Below are 23,397 nucleotides of genomic sequence, written 5' to 3'. Positions count from 1 at the left end.
TTATTTGGGCTTTCTCTTAAATCAGCCGTGCTCTCTTCATGGGAGCCTAAAGAAGGAATTCCTGTGGACCCATTAATGGGCTAGTGTCTCTTTCTCCCAAAACTCAACTGAGAACCAAGATGCCTGAGTGTTAATCCCAAGAGAAACACTTACCTTCTCCAGGCCTATGTTCCTCCTTTTGACATGAAGAGGGTGAGTCTGTGGTTCCCAAAGGCTCTGACAGCTGTTTTCCAAGCTCTGCACATCTTCAACCAGGATTTCTTCTGAGTGAACATATGGGACAAGCATTTTCCCAGTGTGTCTCATGAACTTCCAGGGTTCCTGGAGGTGCTTCACAGGTTCTGCAAATGATTGATTGAATTTGCATTTTGAAAGTATATACTTTAAGGCAATCTTGACGTAATACGAGAAAATGCACACCTGATTGTGTTATGCACACTGTAGCACCCTGAGCCAGCCACGGGTAATTTATGTGGACAGATGACTTTCCTCCCATCTTTGTTTCATTGAGGAGTGTCCTGACATTGCAAGGAGAGCTGTTAAAAAACTGTCTCCTGTCCCAATGACTTCTGTGTGTTTATCAGGATTTTTTTACACTCTGCTCCCAAAATAACATGCAGAAATTAAGTGGGTACTGAAATAAGACTATTCTGTCCTCCATTCCCCCCCGATTTTGAGTGCTTGAGTCCATAATCCTATTATCCCTCTTGTTCTTATTAGCTTTTAAGAATAATTTTACATATTTGACCATATAAATTCAATTTATACCCAAAAGTTATAAGTTTGACCTATTTTATACATTGGGGATTCTGTGTAAGATTTCTTTTGAAAAGAAAGTCCCACTTCTAGAAAAAATTTGAAAACCACTGATTTGGCAGATACAGAAATAGAGTAGATTCCTTTCCTTTTCTCCTAAAATCGATGTGCCTGCAACCCAAGCCTCGTGCCCCCCTCGTCTCCCAGCCCCAGCTGTTATCACTCATTCTCTCTGATAACCAAGCCCCCACCATGACTTTGCCAGTGCTTCTGGCCACTCGAGCATAAAAGAGCAACTTTTAGGTCCCGCGTACTCTCTGCTTTTGTTTCCTAACAAATCACTCCAATACTTAGTGACTTAAAACAAGAACCATTTACTTAACTCGTGATTCTGCAGGTGAGCGATTTGGGCTGGGCTCAGTCAAGCAGTTCTTCTGGTCTCTGCTGGGCTCCCTCAGGCATCCGTGGTCCACCTCAGGGATGCACTTCCTCCTACAGAGTCCCGTGTCTAGGACCCGGGCTGAGATGATGATCACGGCTCCACGTGGCCTCTCATCCCCGAGTCCAGCCAATCGGTCTTGTTCACATGGTAGCAGCAGGGTACCGAGGGAGAGCGGAAGTGTGCGTAGCCTCTTGAGGTCCTGGCTAAAACCTGATGAATGTCACTTCTGAGACATTCGATTGGCCCCAGGAGATCCAAGGCCATCTGGGGAGATGCAGCCACCATGGCCATCGAAGTGGAGGTGGTCTGCACACCTTAGTCCTCTTCTAGTGAGCAAAGGCTTGAGGGTAGTCTTTTCTCCTGGTGAGTTGTTGGGTGCTGGACAGGCAGCTCTCAGGGGTAAGACCCCTTCCTGTGCGTCAATGGGAAAAATAATAGAACCCTTCACAAATCTAGTGAAGCTGCTGTGGACCGAATTGTGTCCCCACAAATTGTGCTGACTTAGGCTCGTATCCACCTCAGTGCCCAGGGCAGGGCGCCGAAAGCCATCTCTGAAACTGTCTCCCTCCTCCCGGTACGGTCCTTCCAGCCTCTAGAGGCCTCTCGGCCTCCCTGACTCCCAGACAAGATGGGCTCAACCCCTTCCTTGGGGCCACGTGTTTAGCTCTTCAATTATTCTCTTTTCAACCTGTGTATTTATGGATAGACTTTAAGTCCACCTTCTTCTGCAGGCCATCTTTGAGGTCAAAAGCTGCAAACTGGCCCTTTGTCTCTCTTTGCATTCCTCCTATAGTAACCCTAATCCTCCCCAAGGCCACAGATGCTCCGATTGAGTGGAATGAGTACACAGCATCCTCTCACAAGGATTTTAAAGCTCGTTTTATAAATTTTTAAACACTTTCATATTAACCACCTTTTGTATTAACCAACATAATATTTAGAACAATTATGAAGGTTTGTTCTTCCTTATCAGGTGTATTAAGAGCCTGTATTTTATAAACAAATTTCCAAAGGCCATTATCTGTCCATTTATCTATAAGGCATCTGTGAAAATAATTGTTAATATTGTTAACACCATGAATAGGCAGAGTCCTTTCTACTTCCTGAAGCTCTTTAAACAGTCTATAATTAGTTCATTACTGAAAAAGATTGGGCTTTACAGCCAGTAAGAGGTTGACCAGTGTACCCCCATGGAAAGATGTCCAGTCAATCCATATTTTATTATAAAGCAGTATCCCCTGGCATTGCCCCAGGCTGGCGAGGCTTCAGTGAGCTCCGTGTGGGACCCCTGATGAAAAAACTCGTCAAGAACCACAAGCGCTGCCTTGTCCTGAGACCCTCAAGAGGCCAGACCTCTCAGAGAACTCTCCACTGAAATGGACAAAAACGCCGTCAGTGCAACTCGAGGCCCTCAAAGCAACACATGGAAAAGTGTGTGCTCCCTGTTTATTATATCAGTATGTTATTATAATATAATGGTGAGAAGCTGAGATCTTCTCATGTAATTTGCTATTAAAAAATTAAATATGCCGTCCAGGATGGGTTTTCTACGATAAACTTTTCTGCCTCAGTAACCTGGACCCCTTTCCGGGATCCCTTTATGAGCTGCACAGCAACAGCTGGATGCCTGACACATCCCACTTCTAGGAAGCTGGAAGTCAAGTCTTCAAGCCATCGGATCTCTTGGCATTTCCTGAGCAGGGTCTAAAAAGAGAATTCAGTCACTGTATTTGTTTCCTAGGGCTACCGTGACAGATTGCCACTCGTTAAGTCACTGCTGGTGGCTTGAAACAACGTAAATTTATTCTTTCACAATTCTGGAGGCTGCGATCTGAAATCGAGGTGTGGGCAGGGTAGCAGGCCTTCCAGAGTGTCTATGGGAGAATCCATTCTGTGCCTCTTGCCACCTCTTTGGCTGCCAGCATCCCTCGGCTTGTGGCTGCATCCCTCCAGCTCCGGCATCCTTGATCACATAACCTCCTCTTGTATCTCTGTCTCTCTCCTCTAAGGACACACGTCGTGGATTTAGGAGTCACCTGGTAATCCAAGACAATCTCATCTCAAGAGCCTTACTTACCTCTGCACACGCTCTTTTTCCAAATAAGGTCACTTTCACAGGTTCCGGAGATCAGGTCACAGACATCTTTTGGTGGAGCAGCGTGCAGCCCGCTGCAGTCGTGTGTTATGATGACCATAAAGGCCCTGCAGGTGCCATTTTATTTTTATTTTTTTAAAGAGACTTTTATCGTTTACCTAAAAGATTTACATAAAAAGAGTATTTTATCGTTTACATTACCGATCTTGCTTTCTCTGCTAGAGCTTCTGATAGGCATTCAGGGCAGTGCATTTAGGATGAAACGCTCGGCGGTGCCTGGAATGTAGGTCGTCAGGGTTGTCATTCGGAACAGAGACATAGACCTAGTAATTAGCTGAACTTGGACTTAGGAACAAAGGTTCTTTACGAAGGTCGCGGAGTCAAACAGGATCAGTGAGTGAACTCAAGCCACGGACCTCTGTCCAGAGAGGGGCCGAAGGGTCGGGAGCAGCTTGGACTCTCCTCGGACAATTCTTTTGGACCTGCTGTGACAGGTGAGCCAACAGGTGATCAGTGCATCAAAGCCATGTGCCGTGGAATGCGACTGCAAAATGTTTGGCTGGAAAAATATTAAAAATAGATGATAAGCCAATGCCCACCTTAGGTATTAGAAAACCATCAGTAAAGCAACCATTGGATGCCTAATGTGAGCAGTGTAACCTACCAGGGGCCCCTCTGGGTTAAACTCATTGCAAACTGTACACCCCAGGTAACTGGATGAGGTGGCGTTCTGTTCTGTGATGGGCTGTAAATCCATTGAAAGGTCTGGGGGGTCAGCCCAAAACGATGATCTTGGATTTACAGCAGTTGATCTGCAGACCTTCTTTTTGGCAGGAACCAAGCTAGCGGTCTGTTTAGGCTACTTGTAATTTGTGATATTACAACCACTTTATCTGCATCTATGAAAATGCTTCTTCCTCACTCTCCGGGCAGGGGACGCTGTGCCTAATGCACCCAAAATGGTTTTTTTATTATTAATTAATCTGTTTATTTATTTATGGCTGCATTGGGTCTTCTTTGCTAAACACAGGCTTTCTCTAGTTGTGGCGAGCGGGGGCTACTCTTCGTTGCGGTGCGCAGGCTTCTCATTGTGGTGGCTTCTCTTGTTGCGGAGCACGGGCTCTAGGTGTGCAGGCTTCAGTAGTTGTGGCTCGCGGGCTCAGTAGTTGTGGCTCGCGGGCTCTAGAGCGCAGGCTCGGTAGTTGTGGCGCACGGACTTAGTTGCTCCGCGGCATGTGGGATCTTCCTGGACCAGGGCTCGAACCCGTGTCCCCTGCGTTGGCAGGCGGATTCTTAACCACTGCGCCACCAGGGAAGCCCCCCAAAATGTTATTTACTCATTAAGGTATAAGTAAACAACCACGTGGGCCAGAACATTGGGGCCCACTGGAGATGATCTGCTGACTCTTTTCCTTCTGGTCAACTTGCAAAACTGCCCCCTCCGAGAGATCTTTCCCGCCCCTCCAACATAAGGGATCCCAGGACCCTCTTCTACCAACTCCTGCTTTGTTTTCATCAGGGCTCTTAACACATGCCCTCTTGTCTATTGATATGCTTCGTGTATATCCTCATCAGCTTTTCAAGGAGGGATTGAATCGAGTGGATACAGCCATGTCCTGATCCCCAGAACATGTCACCGTTACCTCTTGGAAAAAAATTCTTTGCAGATGCAGTTAAGGATCTTGACGTGAGGAGATCTTGCTGGATCGTGTGGGTGGACCCTAAATCCTACGACCCGTGTCTTTGTAAGAGAAAAGCAGAGCGAGATTAGACACAGACAGAAAAGGAGGAGACTTTGTGACCAAGAAGGCAGAGGCTGCAGTGATGTGGCCGCAAGCCAAGGAATGCCAGTAGCCGCCGGAACGGGAAGAAGCAGAGGATGGATTCTCCCCTGCAGCCCCCATCAGGAGCAGGGCCTGGCCCACGCCACGATTTCAGACTCTTGGGCCCCAGAGCTCTGAGAATGAATTTCTGTGACGCTCCCAAGTTTGAGGTCATTTGTTAGGGCCTCCACAGGAAATGAACAGAAGACGGGATGCTGTTTGCTCCTTGGGCAGTGTAACCCCGGGGTCTAAAACGCTGCCTGTGTATAGCAGGTGCTTACTGAGTGTTTGGTAAACGAGTGAATAGGGAGCATCTCGGAGGCTTTGCAGTTGGGCAGCTCTGGGTTTCAATCCTGACTCTGCCCCTGAAGCACTGGGAGGCCTGAGGCTCATTTCCTCCCGCCTCTGTTTCCTGCCCTGTAAAGTGGGCCGCATACCTACCCCTGGGGGTGTCGCGAGGGCAGATTGAGGTCACGTGTGTAACACACGTGGCAGGGCGCCTGCTTCCTGCGGCCCTGAGTCGCCAGTAGATAAGGGAACACTAGTTAGTTATTGTGGTACGCTCCGTATGGGTTATCTGATAGCCACCAACAGCCAGCCGCGTTCATCGATGTTTGATGCCCAGTGGGTGGGGGAGAGGAGGAAGAAACAGCCTTTGTGGTTCCCAGACGCCAGGGAAAAGCACCCGTGCTTCCAGCCCAGCCCCTGGCCTGCCTGGCCTCAGCCTCAGCTGCTGCTGCCAGAGAGAATGTGCGCGTGTTCATCTCTCTGCAGTCACTTTGACATCAGATACCCAGAGCTTGTGGGCGGGGGAAGACACGGACCTGGGGCAGCCTGCAATAGTCTACCGACGTCAGAAATTCTATCCCCACGTACGTGCGTGCGCGCACACACACACACGTACACGTGTACACACACACCTTCACACACGCCTCCACACACACAATACATACACACACATCCACATGTCCACACACACATGTACACACATACGCCTCCATATACACACATACACGTGTACACACGTATCCACATGCATCCACACACACTCGTATATACACACACACCTCCACATACACGTGTACATATGTATCCACATACGTCCATACGTACACACACATCCACACACACGTACATACATCCACACACACACATACATACACATCCACACATCCACATCCACACACACGTACACACACATTCCTCCACATACATACATACACGTGTACACACGTATCCACATACATCCACATGTACACCACACATCCTCACACACAGCCACACGCCTCCACATGCATACATACATACACGTGTACACACACATCCACACGCACGCCTCCACACACACGTACACACACAGCCACACATATACACATCCACACACACATACATGTACACACATATACACACATGTACACGTACACACATCCATACACGCACATCCACACACACGTACACGCACACACACGTCCACATATACACACACACGTACACATATCCACACACACACGTACACACACACATCCACATGCCCCCCCCCCACACACACACCCTTCTGAGGGGAAACCAGCCAGCTAACGTTCCTCACTGACCTGACAGGAACCCTCCTTTCCCTTCCTCTTGTCTCCTTTTCCCGAGGCCTGTACCAAGCCAGCTAAGCAGGGCGCTCCCCGCTGGCTGGAGGCCTTTCCCCTGGCCCCGCCTCTGCTGAGCTGGGGGCGCGGACCCTCCGTCCGTGCGCGGCGCAGAGACGACCCCCCCCACCCCGGACCGTCTCCTTTAGCCTCAGAGCTGCCCCATAAGAGAGGCGCTGTAGTCCTTCCTCAGATGGGAGGCTCAGACCAGTTGGGTCCCACCGGAACCCGGACTTCCAAGGCAGAGGTGCCACCTCCACGCCGACTGTGCCTCACGTCTTAGGTCGGATCCTGGTGCACTTTCAGCGCGGGAAGAGAAGTGGGCGGCGATCAGAGCCCCAGCCCTGCGAGGCCCACAGGTGGGAAGGGCAGAGCTGCTTCCGGTCCTGGACTCTGCAGGTGGGGACTGCCGTGGTCCTTCCGGAGACGAGGTTGTCACGAAGCTCAAAAGCTCTACAAAGAGCCCAACTTGTCCGTCCTTATACACCGTAGAGCTGCTGTTCATCTTTAGACTATAAAGTTTTGTTTTTTACCGTCAGGGTAAAAAGCTTTATTGGAAGAATCTCTCATCCATGTCCTGATTCCAGGCTTGGGTTTAATCACAGGTCTGCCGCTTCTTAGCAGGGTGACCTTGGACCGTTCACTGGGACCGCCTTCATCTGGGCCCCGAGGTAGTAACAATAATACTGACCTTCTACGGAGCTCCTGGGAGGCCTCAAAGAGTTAAAACTGCAGAGTGCTTCGGACAGTGCTTGCTGCAGTGTAAGTGCCAGGGGAGGGTGAGCTGTGTTCCTTGTTATTATTCAGACCTGTGGACCCCTCTGGGCCACTGGCTCTTCTTCCGCCTGATGTTCGTTCACAGGGACAGAGGTCCCCGTGGCTCCCACACGTGGGATGCTCTCTGACGTGCCCCTCCCCATTCCGTCCGCTCCAGCTCGGAAGCCCTGATCTCTGGGCAGGGCTTATGCCACCGCCAGGCCAGAGCTGTGGTTCTGGGACAGCAGCATGGGGCCAGGGACCCAGCAAAGCCCGGAGTGAAAACAAGTGGCCCATTGCGACACAGCTCCAAGAGGAGAAAGCGATTGTATTTCAGCCAGAAAGCAAGGGGTTTGTGCCGGGAAATCAGCCCATTTGGCAAAATCTCACTGCAACCTCCGTACAGTTATTACTTTCTCAACAGAAGACAGATAAGCAGGTTCAGAGTTTCCACCACCACCCTGATGTGTCAGGAGTTTCCCTCAGTGTTCTCGATGCACCTTGACAAAGCGTCTCCGTCTCTGCAGCCTCCGTGGAAGGGCAGAAAAGGCTTAGGTCAGAACCCTGGCTGTTCACTTTCTCCTTTTCCATGGACCGTGTTGCTGCTTCCACTGTGCAGACCTTCCTTTCCTCCTCTGTGGATTGGAGGAGTGATGTAGTCACAGGGCTTCGACAGCACAGGGAGAGAACCCCCAAAATACATTTGCAGGAAGCTCTTCGCAAATGCAGAGATCGACGGTATTAACTACAACGACGCCTCCTGCGTTCAAGAAGCAGCACAAGGCTATGGGAGAGGCGTCGGGATCCAGGGGTGTCCCAGCCCCCTCGCAGCTGGGGGGACCCTGTGCCGAGTTCCAGCCCATGCGATGTGAGCTGAAATGATCGACATCGCTTCCTGGCCAGAGCCTTTAAAAGCCGGGACCCAACCCCTCCAGTTCCTCTCTTTTGTAGCCCCGCTGGCTGGGAGACCACAAGCGGGGGTCTTGGTGTGTCCATCCAGCTGACCCCTGAGTCCCTCTGTGGAGCAGAATCCCCACTGACTGACCTTCGTTAGAAAAGCAGCACAACTAAGAGATAAACCTTTGCTGTGTGAAACCACTGAGCTGTCAGGACCGTGTTGTTTCTCCCCAGAACCTGAGTTTACTCTCCAAATGCAAGTGTCGAAGACATGTACCGAGGATTCCTATTTCTAAAATCACATCCAGTGGGACTCTAAGCCCGTTTCCCGTGAGGTTGGTTGGAAATTCAATCTCAGTCGTCACTGGGGTTCCTTTCCCTAGACCCCCTAGTGTCGGGGGAATGTCCTTAGGGTCTTAGGGAGCAGAAGGTGTGAGGTCCTCATTCTGTCACCTGGTCTCGTGCGTGAGGGTGGCAGTGCTGCTTTTGTGGCGAGCTCGGGCACGGGACTATTTCCTGATGCCTGAAATGCGCCTTCCCAGGTGCACCGCACAGCCGCTTCCCGCCACCTAGGGTCGCCTCCAGGACTCACCACCCCAAGCCAACTTTCCTTTCCTGATCTCAGCGAATCTGCCTGTTCCCCCAAAGCGTGTGCTTCTGCCTGCACTTCCCTCCTCTCTCCCCTGTCTAGCCTCTCCCTTTGCTGAGTTTAGGCTTTCCGAAAATAAAACCATTTCACAAGCCAGAGAAGGAGTGGGGAAGCCTGTCTAAATGTCTGCCTGGTCCTGGATCATAAACACCCCCTAAGACAAAGAAACACAAAGTCCGGCCCCTTCTTAGAATAGAGGTGGGTAAAATTCCACAAGAACAAAAACCACATTAATATCTCAATAAATTATCCTACCCCACGGGTGACTTCTCATAGGCTCGGGAGGAAAAGAGGCCAATGATCCTCTCCGTGTGTAAATCAGATGGAAAGATAACACCATGCAAATTAGCGCCAGCGCATGGGCCAAGGACTTGAAAGAATTTAACCTGTGGGGAAGCCACCAGGAAGTTTGCCTACAAACCATGAGAATACGTGCCCCCAGCCCCTGCAGTCAGATCCTTCTCTCCTTCGGATGCCCACGCCTGGCGACAGGCGGTAAGGCAAAGGTCAGACACTTTTGAAAAGACGTATGTTCCGGTCAACGTTTGTTTATTGAAGGACCCAGCGTGTGGATTTAGTCTCCTCCTGTTCTCAGCCCACGCTGAGCGCTGCCTTTAGACCTCAGCTCTGCTTTTCGCACTCGGGAAAATGGTGGAGGAGAGGGAGGGTACACAGCCATCCAATTCCAGCGTCAGTGTCATTTGCTAACTGTGTGTGTGTGTGTGTGTGTGTGTGTGTGTGTGTGTGAAACATACACTCGTCTATTTTAGGTTGCACAGTTGGAAGAGGAAAGAACCAGAATTTAGTAGTGCCTCCTTTGCAAGTAACACGTGTGTTGGTATTTTATCCATATGCTTGTTAGGTCAGTAGAAGCCTGACAACTAAATGATGGCTGACCCACATTTGTTTTTGTTTTTTTTTTATACAATTAAATAATACTTAAAGTTTTTGCTGTGCAGAGGATCTCGGAGGAGTGTAGGAGACCCCGAGGAAGGCTTTTATGCTGTCTGTGGAAAATATTAAGTTGTGCAGAGACCAGAATCAATCATAGCAATTTTCAGGTCATTATCAGAGGATTAAGTGCCTTCTGTGCTCATGATTCTGTAACTCCAGCCAGGGCTTTCTCAACCTCAGCACTACTGCCATTTGGGGCAGACGATTTTCTGCCGTGCTAGGCTCAACAGAAAATTAAATAAAAGAGGAGAATGCATTAGAAGATGTTTAGCAGCATCCGTTAGCACCCCTCTTCCACCAACTGTGATGCAAAAATGTCTCCAAATATTGCCATCCGTGAGGGGTGAGGTTGCCCCTAGTTGACAACCTCTGGTCTATACCATGGAGGCCGTATCCCATGGAACAATGTAGTTCACAGCTGTGGGACCTTGGCTTTGTGAATGGTCACATCGTGATGAGGTTGAGCGTTCAGTGTTAATATTTAATGTTTCTCAAAATGTGTTGTGCACCACACAGAATCCAGTGCGTGTCGTCATGGGCTCTGTAAAGGGAAGGTTTAGGAACTGCCCTCTGCACAGGAAGCCTGACTGCAGGACTTCTCAGAGCCTTTACTGTCTTTATGTAACTGGGACTCTCCCAGAGAGGCTGCAGTTTGCGACTCTTACGGAGCAAGTGACGTGTGTTAGTTGTGCAGGTGCTTTGCTTTGTGCCCAGGACCGGAATCTGGGAAACGTGGCCCAGCTAGAAGTTCTCTGCTAGGTCCCTACCTCGACTCTGGGGATCCCTTAGACCAGGATCTAAGAAGACCTGCCATCTTCTCCAGGATGTCCAGTCTGCCCTCATCTTCGGCGATAGGTCTGGAAGTTGTTGCGAGGGTGGAGATGCAAGTCTCTCACTGAGACCATAGTCCCAGCTCCGGGAGTGTCCTCGCTCTGTTAGCTCATCCAAAATCAGCAAGGTCTGTTGACAGTTGCCAAGACATGGAAACAACCTAAGTGTCCATCAACACATGCATATGTGTATACGTATACACAGTGGAATATTACTCAGCCGTTAAAAAGAACGAAATTTTGCCATTTGCAGCAACACGGATGGACTTGGAGGGCATTATGCTTAGTAAAATAAGTCAGACAGAGAAAGACAAATACTGTGTGTCATTTATATGTGGAATCTTAAAAAACACGACAAACTAGCGAATAGAGCATAAAAGAAGCAGACTTACAGATACAAACTAGTGGACACCAGTGAGGGGGACAATATGGTTGGGGGGAGAGTGGGAGATACAAACTGTCGGGCGTAAGACAGGCTCAAGGATGTATGCACAACACAGGAAGTACAGCCAGTATTTTGTAATAACTGTAAATGGAAAGTAACCTTTAAAAATTGTATAGAATTAAAAATAAGTAAATAAATAAATCGGAAAAAAACCCAGCAAGGTCTGAGCAAAACGGGCAAGTCTAACCAGTTTGATAAGACCAAGAAAAAAAAAAAAAACAAGATCACATTTTGGGTCATGGGGACCGAGATTCCTCACTTTATCTTGGATTTCTGTGTGAGTCCAGCAAGTCCCTTTGTCCCTATATCCCCAACTCCACTTAGTAACGTCTTCCACAGTAGCCAGCCCCCAGGTGAGTGGAAGTTGTCTCCAGCAACGCTCCCCCGCTGGATGGAGCTCTGGTGGCATCACATGCCTATGGGTCCCTCTCCCTGGGGACGAGCTGGGAGGTCAGAGGGAGCCTGGGCTCGGCGCTGCCTCCCCGTGAGGAGCGGAGGGCGGGGCGGAGGCCCCAGTGTGGAAGGCACGTCGAGTGGGAACGCAGAACTTGACCTCAGAAGCCAACTGGCCAGGTTCACACCTGTGTCTGCTCTGGGGTGGCATTCTCCGGCCAGATGACCTTGAGCTAGCTCACCCGTGCCGGCCTCCTTGTCTGTGAGATGAGGCCGACGGTGCCCCTGCCCCCTCCGGAGGGGGAGGAGGGTCCTGAGGGGTGGGCACGGAGCCCCGTCGGTGTTGGCGTGATGACTCCACGTGAGAGCAGAGCCGGGGACAGCCATGAGGAGCGGGCCAGCCATTGCCGTGGCTCTCGTGTTCTCCTGGGAGCTTGTTTCCCTGGCCAGCCAGGTCCATTTAAAGGGCCCAGTGGGCAGCCACGTTGCAGAACTCGGGATGGGATGGAGAAGCAGTAGCCTCTCTCCAACCCATTAGCATCCACTGCCCCCCACCCAGTGACAGCTCCTGGGCACGGGGGCGTCAGTTCCACTGAACCAGCTCCTTATTCACAGGAGAAATAGGACAAGACGAAGGAAGACTTTTGCAAACTCGTCACCACCCAAATGAAGCAACTCTGGGAAAATGTTCTTTCTAAGACCAATGTCAAGGCTAAGAATATTGAAACAGACCCGTGGATCAAACAGATGCACAGATTGAGGTCGAAAGCCGAGTCCCTTAGAGGTTCACTGGAATGCTTTTATAATTTTCATCATGGCAGAGTGCTTTTGGAAATTCATAAGATGAGTAAGATAATAAATAAATAACCTTATGAGTTCCCTTCTAACAGAGATAGAATTCTAGTGCAATGCCTGTGTTCAAGAGATTCTTGGCCCCCCCGCCCCAAGTTTTGATACTAGTATTTTGGAGTCTGATGGAGTTTTTGCAGCAGGAAAATTGTTCAGGCATCTAAGAATCAGTTATTTATAGAACATTTCCTGCGCGCAGAGCATTTTGTCAAATGCTAAGGAGGATGTAAAAATCTTAGGCAGGCTCCTGCCCTCGAGAAACGTAGAGCTTTGTTGGGAAGAAAACCCACATGGCTCTGAAATGTTTCGCTGTCGCCGCATCTCCTGCCCAATGCTCCAGCACAACGACCACTCAACTGAGTTTCCAAAAGAGGAAATTTTGCCCGAGTGCCTGACAACCCCGCCTCCCTCCGGCTGCTCAGGCTGCTGGGAGCAGACGGTCTGGGCTCTGTGAACCTCCACAGATGATCCGTCCTAAGCCAGATGATGGGGTTCGGGGAGCCCCATCATACTTCTCCACCAGGTGCGGCATCTCCCAGCCATGCTGGGAATGAATGGCTCTAAAAACAAGCAGGGGGTCAATCAATTAGAAAATAATTAATGGATTTTCACCAGATTCCTCCCCAGGGGACCTCAGTGTGAGCCCTTAAAGCAGAGAGTATGTCATCTCTCATCACAGCTTCATAACGAGAGAATGTAGCAAAATATAGATTCTCAGGCGTGCAGCTGAAATGGCTCTGCTTGCCAGGGCCTGGCCTCGTTGCTTTTGGCAGGGAATGTGTGTCCAAATGCCAAAGAGAGACTGGTTATTTCAGCCGGAAAGGACAGAAATTAATTCCCAGGATCAGTTCAGTCTGTCCTGACTCAGGAGAACCAGGAAATTTACGAGATGCTACGGTTAGAAAGAAGGAAGGATGGCAGGCAGGATTCCTGGAAACTTTAGCATTAGAGCGAACATACGCTATCCAGAAAGCATGCACGTCAGCTGCCCTTGAGTACGCCTGTGATTCCCATTAATTGTCTTTCCAGAAGAATACAGAGGGTAGTTCTTACAGCGCTGTGCACCCACTGTGGGTGAGGTACGGAGCACATTCATTGGTTCCCCAAACTTTATTGAGCACCTGTTGCATACAGCAAGAACAGCAGAAGAGATGGGAGGTGTATACGGATTTGCAGGGGCGAGAGAGAAAGCTCACATCCACGTGCAGAACTGGAAAAGCTTCAGAGAGGACGTTCCTTGAGAGTTTGACCCTGGAATCTGGAGATGAAAATGTGGCAGTAGGCATTCCCATGGGAGAAACAGCACGAGGTGGGGAGGAAGGTCTGGGAGCACTAAACATAGTGCTTAGGTAGGAAGGGAATGGGGGCGGGGGGAGACTAGAAGGGGTCAGAGGGGCTCTTGGGGGATACCAGAATCAGGGCTGGCAGCGAGGACATGGCAAAGAATTTTGCAGGAGGGAGACGCGTGCTTGGAGCTCTGATTTCCAGATAATTTGGCTGAGATCGGAGCCTGGAGAGACGAGGGAGAAGACTTGAGTCCTGAACATCAGTTAAGAGGCCACTGCAGGCTCCAGGCGAGGTGTGAGGGCTGAGGTGGCAGGGCAACAGGAGGAAGGGCAACACTGTAGAGGTTGCAGAGGTGAAAATGCAGCTTTGAGGAATGATTTGGAGGGGACGGGAGTCAGATTTCTGCGCTTCACGGCCAGGTCGCCTGAGCAGTGACTAGCTTGTTCCTAGAACTGATGGGACCTCGACTGCCTGTCCTGGTCCAGCCCTAGCCTCTCCGCTTTATGGACCATCAGACAGTATTCTTGCGTATTTCTTTGCACGGTCTGGTGCCAGAATTATCCCCAAAGAGCCTGACCCGCCCCATGAGGAACCTAACTACAGTGGAGGCATCTACACCTTGAAACCAAGTGCAGGGAGGGGGTCTATCCTACCCCTCGTCTTTCCACCAGACCGGAAGTCGAGGAACCGAGGAAGTTTTTCAGGCCTGAAGCCGTGCACTCAGTGATGGGGAGCATGGCGTGGGGGAGGGTGGCGCCCAAGCCTCTGAGAACCTTCCAGGTCCTTCCTGAACCCTCTGAGTCACAGCTGTCTCCCCTCCTTGCCAGATGTGTTCACAGCACCTGGCCCCTGAATACCACACCCCAGGGGCTCTGCCCTGAGAATCCCAGGAGGGACCAGAGCCAGGAATAGCATCCTCCACACACTCTTAGCTCCCCACATCCCAGGAAGAGTTCCCAGGCCCTCACTTAGCTGGGCGGCAGCAGCTGAAGTGCCCGGCTCCAGGCTTCCCACCCAGCCCCAGGCCAGACCTGCCTGAACAGTCAAAGGATGGAGAAAGCATTTTTCTCTAATGCCCCGAAGATAACTTGGCTACTGCTTCCTTAGCACACCTAGAGACCGCAGACAAGCCACCGTGGGATTCCCGGGTCCCTGGGATGATCCGTGACCTTGCAGACGTGCCAGGGCAGGTGAAGGGCAGTGCGTAGCGCAGCAATAAGACAGAGGTCCTTCCCTTCTTGCTTACAGGCTGTTCCGGGGATTGTGCTGTGGCTTGTGAAACCGGTGGTTTCTAGTGACCCACTGCAAATATGATGATCTGCCTGCTCTCTAGCCTTTATAAGCAGTAATAATAGTTAAAACTGGCAGCCGTCCTTGGGCACCTGCTGAGTCAAAGGGTAAACTCATTATAAATTTGGAAATGGAAAGTTGCCCTCTGAAAAGATGTACCAAAGTATTTTCATCAATAATGCAAGAAAGCATTATACTCGATGCTACTCAGTAAGCCTGTTTAAACCCTTTTAAGGTTTCCACTTTAAAAGCATCTTATAATTGTAAAATTCATGTAGGTAACTACACAAGTTGGTCCACATAGGAAAACTCTTAAAAAGAGCAATACAGGGGGACTAGCCTTACCAGCTATTAAAGTGTTTTATGAAGTTTTTTAAAAAGTTCAGACTATCCTACCGGAGCATGGCTAGACAGAACATGAAACAGAACGGAGAGCCCAGAAATAGACCCCAAAATATAAATGGAAATGTATCGTGTGAAAAAAGATGATGTTTTTAATCAGTGAGATTTTTTTAAATGGACTGTTTAATAAATGATTTTTAGAGAACCGGCTAGCTATCTAGCGGGGAAAAAGGTGCATGCCATACTAAATATTTTCTACATACCTTTTACTAAATATTTAAATGGAAAAAATGAAACCAGAAAATACTAGGAGGAACCATGATTTGCTTTGATTTCGTTTTGTATTCCCGTCACTTCAAAGGGAGACTGGCTTTTCTAAGTATAACGTAGAAGTCAGAGCCTGAATAAAAGGAGTGGTCATTTCAGCCTTTATAAAAATCAACATTTTTGCATGAAAAAGATCACCCCAAATAAAGTCCAAAAATTGGGGTGGGGGAAATATTTGCAAATCCTAGTAGGGAGAAAGAGCTGATTTTCTACGTGTGCACAATCAGTAAGAAAAAGATGAACAGCCCAGCACAAATGGGCAGAGGAAATGGAAATGACTCTTGAACGCATGAAAAGATGCTCAGCTGAGTGATCAGCTCAGCTTCACTCCTCGCGAGATAGAGACGTGCATTTAAAATACACGGAGATACCATTTTTCCCCTATTAGGTTGATCAAAAAGTAACACTGTTGGCAAAGCTTCGTGAAAATAGTCTCAGACAGCACTCACCCTTGGAGGAGGGCAGCTTGGTAATTCCTGTAACAATGACAAATGTATTCATATCTACCTTTGACCCATCAATTCCGCTTCTAGAATTTCACTGTACAGACATCCTCCCGCACAAGGGAAACGTCACAGGTACAGGTTAGACTTCACAACATCGCTTGTGGTAACAAAAGAATTCAAACAACCTAGATTTTTACCAATACGGAATAAGGTGAATTCTGTGATTCCCAAACACTGGAATACTGTGCAGCCTTACAAAGGAATAAGGAGCGTTCTGGGTGCTGCATTGGAACAGTTGCCAAAACCTAGTGACGAGAGCAAAGCAAGTTTCAGGACAGTGGATTTTATGCTACAAAACCTATAAGGGTAAAAGGGGAGAGAAACAAGGGGAAAAACTGGCCACATCAGTTACCTCTGGAGACGGAAGTCGGTGAACGGGCAGACAGGGGTGGAAGGGAGATGTTTGAAATTTAAAATTTTGAACCGTGTAAATATTTCCTATTCAGAACAATTTTTGTGGAAAACTCCAGTACTTCCGAGGGTAAGGAGCAGAGTGGAGTTTACCCCTCACCTCAAGGTCATGGGACTTGTAACCGAGGATTTTTATGAATGAAAGCAACATCCCATCAATACTTTGTGCTTTATTGTTTGGTATCGACTTTATTTCTTCCTTTACAAGTAAGGCTAGTTTAAAGACCAGGATTATCTTGGCTGATACTCTACATAACAATCCCTCGCCCCATATATATAATATTTTTTTAATATATAATATTTTTTTATATTTACTTTTGCCACATTGAGCTGCGTTTTTAGAAATCTACTTTCTTTTTTTCCTTGGGTATAACAAACAGGTAAAAAAAAGCAGGTAATTTCTGTGTTGGCCATATTTTTTTAATTTTTATTTTATATTGGGGTATAGCCGATTAACAATGTTGTGTTAATTTCAGGTGTACAGCGAAGTGATTCAGTTATACAGATACGTATAAACATTCTTTGTCAAATTCTTTTCCCATTTAGATTCTTATTACAGAATATTGAGCAGAGTTCCCTGTGCTGTACAGTAGGTCCTTGCTGGTTATCTCTTTTACCGTTTTTATGTTTGCATGCACACAACCATAATCAGAGCACAGGCCAGTGGGAACGGGCTCTCCTCTAGGGGCCAAAAAGCCCCGACCTGTCACATTTGCCAGTTTCCATGGTGTAAATTCTCCCACAACGGCAGATGTCAAGCTACCTGTCCAAGCCAGCTCCAGCACACCCCTGCTGGTTGTCCCCAAGGAACAAAGGGCACACAGACAACGTTTCTGATAAAAAAAAAAAAAGAAAAAAAAATGGACAACTCTCAGCAGCTCTACCTTAACCATTAAAAAAAAAAAAAACCCCAAACCGGGGGCTTTGCTGGTGGCGCAGTGGTTGGGAGTCCGCCTGCCGATGCAGGGGACGCGGGTTCGTGCCCCGGTCCGGGAAGATCCCACATGCTGCGGAGCGGCTGGGCCCGTGAGCCATGGCCGCTGAGCCTGCGCGTCGGGAGCCTCTGCTCCGCAACGGGAGAGGCCAAGACAATGAGTAGGGCCGCGTACCGCAAAAAAACAAACAGACAAAAAACCCAAAGCAAACAAAAAAACCCAGTGTGAAGGATCCCGTGATGCCCTTTCTTTGTGCTCCCCCCCACCGCCCCCGCCCAGGCTGTGACACTGGCCCTGGGAAGGGCAGAATCGCTAACCAGAGAGCTATGCATCCCCACCCAACAGTAAATACGAACGGTTTAAAGAGCGATTTGTCCTCTTGAGGAAGTTACACTCAATTTGCCGCATTTGTTTTTCTATTTGGAGCCTGGAGCCCCGGCTGTTGGACTGTTGTTGTAGCTGGAACCCATCAGCTTGCAGCTCCGCTTAAGAAAACCCCACCTCTTCCCCAGCCCTGCTCCAAATCCCAGAATCATTGTTTCTCTTTCTGCTGCTCTAGCTCAGGGTGACTAACTCCGCTCAGGATTTTGCAGCCTTTCCACCAGACTCCCAAGAGAGTCGAGCAGTCCCAGAGTTTAAGCCTCAAAGTAGCCTTGGGAACTAGAGCCTGGCCCGGCTCTCTTTTAAAATAAAAATAAATGTGCATTAAAGTAAGGAAAAGCTGGCCGGTGGCCTGCAGACCTAGCAAACTGCTCGGACTGAAGCAGTTTAACAGGAGACACTGCGGACAATTACACCAATGGCTCGAGCCCCCCTCCACCCACAGCTGGAAGGCTGCCTGCCCAGAGCTTGCTGTCCTGGGGGGACGTCCCAGCCATCTTTTCTCCCCTCCTTTTGGAGAACAAAGATCTCCTACGCTTCTAGTAAATTTTAAGCATACAGTACAGTGTGATTAACTAGAGTCGCCATGTTGTATATTAGATCCCCAGGGGTTATTCATCCTGCACAGCTGAAACTTTGCACCCTTTGACCACTCTCCCCCCACTTCCCCCTCCCTCCAGCCCCTGGAAACCACTGTTCTCTCTGCTGCTATTAAATTTGACTTTTTCAGAGTCCACATAGAAGTGAGATCACTCGGTGTCTGTCTTGCTGTGTCTGGCTTATTTCTCTCGACTTAATGTCCTCCAGGTGCACTGATATTGTTGCAAAAGGCAGGATTTCCTTCTTTTGTAAAGCTGAGTGATCTTCCGTTGTGTGTATATACCACATTTTCTTTATCCATTCATCCCTCAACAGACATTTCGGTTCCTTCTGCTACCAGCCAGAGAAAACTCTCTGCTTTCAAGAGTCATGTAACTACATTAGGCCCTGCTGGTTCATCTCCTCACCCCCGGTCAACTGTGCCACAACATAGAATAATCCTGGGAGTGACAGGTCATCATGTTCACAGGTTCTAGCGATGAGGGCGTGGAACCTTGAAGGCCCGTTCTAGAATTCTGCCAACCACAACATCTCTATTTTCTCAGAGACCTGTGATGTGGTTTCTCCACATTTATTCATTATTTGACTACCTTAATAGGAAGAAAACATCTTGAATGGGGGTGGTAATTATCCTCTTCTGCTCTGCACTGGACAATCCTTGTTGGGCTCTTGCATTTCATTCTGGGTGTCAGAAATAAGAGGGAAGTGGGACTTCCCTGGTGGTCCAGGGGTTAAGAATCTGCCTTCCAGTGCAGGGGACGCAGGTTCGATCCCTGGTCGGGGAACTAAGATCCCACATGCCGCGGGGCAACTAAGCCCACACGCTGCAACTGCTGAGCCCGTGTGCTCCAGAGCCCACGTGTCACAACTAGAGAGAAGCCTGCGTGCCGCAACGAAAGATCCCGAGTGCCGAAAGGAAGACCCGATGCAGCCAAATAAATAAATATTTTTAAAAAGAAAAAAAAGAAAGAAAGAAGAGGGAAGCAGACCCACATAACCAGAATCACAAATGGATCACACCGTGGCCTGGGAAGGTGGTGAAGGGAATGCAGAAACTCAACCTGAAGATGGGAACTGAGGTCACGTGACATCCATCTTCAAATATTTACAAGGCTACAATGTAAGGAAGGGATTTGTTCTGCATAAATCCAGGGGATAGAGCCAGGACTCCTTGATGGAAGCTCTAGAAAGACTTTGGCCCGGAATTGGAAAATGCTTCCTAAGAGAGCTGGCCTGATGGACTGGGCTACTCTGGATGTAGGGTAGCTGCATCTGCTTCACTGGAGCTGATCCAGTACAAAATAGGCAACTCCTGGATAGGAATGTGGTAAGTGGAATAACACGTTGGGTTCAAGGGTCCTTCAGATCCCTTCCAAGCCCGAGCTCGTTATCCGACAGCCTTGGCTTCTTTGGTCCAAGCCTTCCTTTTGAGTCTCCTCCGCCTGGCTTGCGCGTCCTTGTTCTCAACCATAATGTTGTGTCACAGTCTGGAACTCACCTTCACCAGATCTTTCTTTCCGGTTGGCTATTTTCAGAATTACGGCTTGAATGATAGAAAATACGAAGCGACAGATTGAAAGAGAGGAAGAAAGGGTCGTCCCAGGAGGACTCATCTGATCGAGCCAATGGAGCTGTTTCTCTAGGAAGGATCGTGGCAGTAAGAGTCTGGAAGAAAGAGCAACAGGGTGGGGCCCTAATCCAATAGGACCCGTGTCCTTATAAGAAAAGGAGGAGACACCAGAGATGTGTCCTCAAGAGAGGAGACCGTGGCAGGAGACAACAAGAAAGAAGGTGGCCGTCTGCAAGCTAAGGAGAGAGGCTGCAGGAAAAACCAAACCTGGTGACACCTTGATCTTGACTTGAGCCTCCAGACCTGTGAGAGAATAAATTCCTGTTGTTTGAACCACCAGCCTGTGGAATTTTGTTTGTGCAGCCTGAGCTGACAGAGACAGTAGGTCAGGGATCTTCATCCATTTACAATGTAGACACGGTGCCTGAGACATACAAAAGCTTTGACGATGCTCTGAGGCCTGAACAAAGAAAATGGATTGGCTCAGAAATGGAAAAAGAAAAAAACAAAAAAACTGCAAAACAAAATGAATTAATATATAATTAAATGTCCACAGAACAACGAGCCAGTGTTGACTTGGTTATACTACTAGATAATATATTCTTTGTTGTTGTTTATTTTGATACTTTATTCTTAACAGATTCAGAATGATAAAAGAAAATTTTCAAAAGGGATAGCAACAAATATTGAAGGAGGGGTGGATTTTAATATGTGTGACATGATAAAAGGCGAAGGTCTCCAAAAGTAGGGGCACCCAGAGGCCACCAGGACCCTGGAGCAGGTACCAAGACGGCTAGGACCTAGAGCTGCCAGACAGCCATCCTTCCACATCAGTTTATAGACCTGAGCCTCTTCCTCAAGACAAATGACTCTCACCCAGGACAGCGTTATTATTTGACTGTGTTCACACAGGGCGAGGTGAGTGCAGAACAAAAAACACAAAACAAAACTCCATTCCCTCCTGAGGGTCCGGACTCTTGGAGGTAAAGTCTGAGGTGACCAAGTGAAATTTTCTTGGAAATTTACTGTTTTTTATTAAAACTGATTGTTTCATTTCCCTCCCCATAACGTGTCTATATTTATTTTAATATAAAAGTAATTTTTGAAACTATTTACCAGTGAGAACATTTGACACGCCAAGAATATGGGCCGTGTTTGTTTTGTTATGTACCCCATCACAGACCTCAGAGGTAAGGTATCACGGTTTGATAAATACGGATGTATAGGGACTTGCAAACCCTGCCCCATAATCCCACTTAGCCCGTCCCGGTCAGCTTCACCTCGTCAGATGACATGTGCCGACTTGCCTTGCTTTCCAGTCAGACGACCTCCATCTTTTCACTCAGCCATCTATTTCATCCATCCTTCCTCTCTAATCCTCAGCTATACCTGTCCCTCGCCTGCCTCTCGTCATGTCCACGTTGTCCCCAATCCAGGAGCACACCCCACATCTCCCCTTCAATCCAAACACCACCCATGTGGATCCAGCTGAAGCCCACTTTCTCCCATCGGAGTCTTCCTCTGACTACTTCACCATATAATCGTCTTTCCCTTCCCCAAAATGTTAAGGCATTTTTGTCTGAACACATGTCCAGCCGTTGATTACAACTGCCTTATATTCTGCTCTGATGATTTCATAGACGTACCGCTTGTCTCCCAGACTGGGCTCTGAGCCTCTGCGTGGCAGTGGCGTTGTTTTTCAGCTTTTTCTTTTTATCCTGGCAGGAAAGTTTCCTAAGCAGGACCAACAGTACATGGCTAATTAATTCTTCTTTTCTCATAGGACGTATTGATTAATCTCCTTAACAATCCTGACCCTCATTCTTTTCATTCTCATCAATTACCTTCTCTCTCCTACCTCCTGACTCCTAAGGTCAGGAAATATTGGGAAGTATAAAATACAGACTTTTTCATGGTAAAGTGCCGGAAGCGGCCCAGGATCACGCCCTGAGGTCCCAGATTATACAAGGCCCCTAATTTGACCCTTACCCTTCTGCGCTTTTCCTTCACAGTATTCGTCATGGTCTGTGGTTAGGTATTTGTGGATGTGTGTGGGGCCCTGTGTAACTGTTTGCCTGTTTCGCTCCCTGGATTGTAAACCCTCTGAGGGCAGGAAGCCCTGTGGCTGCTTTGTCCCCCGTGGGACCCTGAGCACAGCCCAAGCCTCATACATACCAGGTACCAGATGAATGAAGGACGGAGAGTCCAGACAAGGCGCTTCGGCAGGTCTTTGCTCTCTTGTTCCCGCAGCTGAAGAAAAACTCTTCCGGCTCTTTCAGGCGACACAGGATATACAAAGAGCAGCTGAATCTCACTTCCCTGGATCCCCCACTGCAGCTCCACCTGGAGACCAGCTGGATCCAGTTCCACCTGGGGATCAGCCGCCACGGCCTGTACTCCCGGTCCAGTCCTGTCGTCAGCAAACTTCTCCACGACATGAGGCACCTTCCCACCATCAGCGCTGGTGAGGGTCACAGGACCAGGCGGGATGGACTGACTCTCTCTCCCAGAGAGGCTGGGTAACCCAACCAGGCCAGGCTCCAGGGTGAAGTAGTAAAGGGTTGGTTCTGACAGCCAAGAGAGAAAGAAGCAGAAAAACACAGACAGTGACCTTTTTCCCTTTGAAAGAGATCTTACGACCGTGATCTCATCACAACCCCATACGGGACGCACAGGAGGTGTCCGTAGCTTACGGAAAGGTGATGGCCGCTACTGATCCGCTGCTCCTTTCGAATCTGGCGACTCTCTCTTATACAGTGAGCTCATGATGTAGACATTACCACTGCTGCTTTACAGATGGGGAAACTGAGGCTCGGAGAGTTTAAAAGTGACCTGGCCGAGGACCCAGTGGCTGCCTGCTGCCTGAGGCCTCGAGCACTACGCCAGCCTAAGGGACACACTGAGGGATTTGCAGACACCAGCCAGCACCCGTTTCCCCACCAGCTGTTGCTGGAGCGTCCACGGAAGGGCTAGAGAGCATGGGGCCTGGATGGAGCAGGCTGGGAGGCTGCGGCCCCAAATGGGGCTCGGGGAGGTCCCCTATTGAATGCGCAAGGGCCCCAGGCTGCCTTCCAGGCTCCCCCTCTGGCGTCTGAACCAGAGTCGAGGGTTCTCAGCGCCCTGCCCCTCCCTCGCAGACTACAGTCAGGACGAGAAAGCCTTGCTTGGAGCCTGCGACTGCACCCAGAGTAAGTGGCCCGGCCCCGCCCCCGGCCCGCCGCGCCC

General features: G+C 49.0%; 1 protein-coding gene across 9 annotated transcripts in view; it reads left to right on the top strand.

The window, feature by feature from the left end:
- The window catches only part of FAM20A (FAM20A golgi associated secretory pathway pseudokinase), a 47,905-nt gene that overhangs the window by 8,674 nt on the left and 15,834 nt on the right, over nt 1-23,397 (top strand). For all 9 annotated transcript variants that reach the window (XR_004486311.2, XR_004486312.2, XR_004486314.2 and 6 more), the window contains exons 2-3: nt 22,452-22,636; nt 23,310-23,360. Coding sequence is in view for 6 of the 9 variants with exons in the window: in XM_033438382.2 (XP_033294273.1) it covers nt 22,452-22,636; nt 23,310-23,360 (236 nt within the window). In the remaining 3 variants the exon portion in view is untranslated. The remainder of the gene's footprint in view (nt 1-22,451; nt 22,637-23,309; nt 23,361-23,397) is intronic.

Source organism: Orcinus orca, chromosome 19 (assembly GCF_937001465.1).
Source record: "Orcinus orca chromosome 19, mOrcOrc1.1, whole genome shotgun sequence".
NCBI classification, from domain to species: Eukaryota; Metazoa; Chordata; class Mammalia; order Artiodactyla; family Delphinidae; genus Orcinus; species Orcinus orca.
Note: the sequence above shows the minus strand (reverse complement) of the source record. Positions and strands in the feature narration are given on the sequence as shown.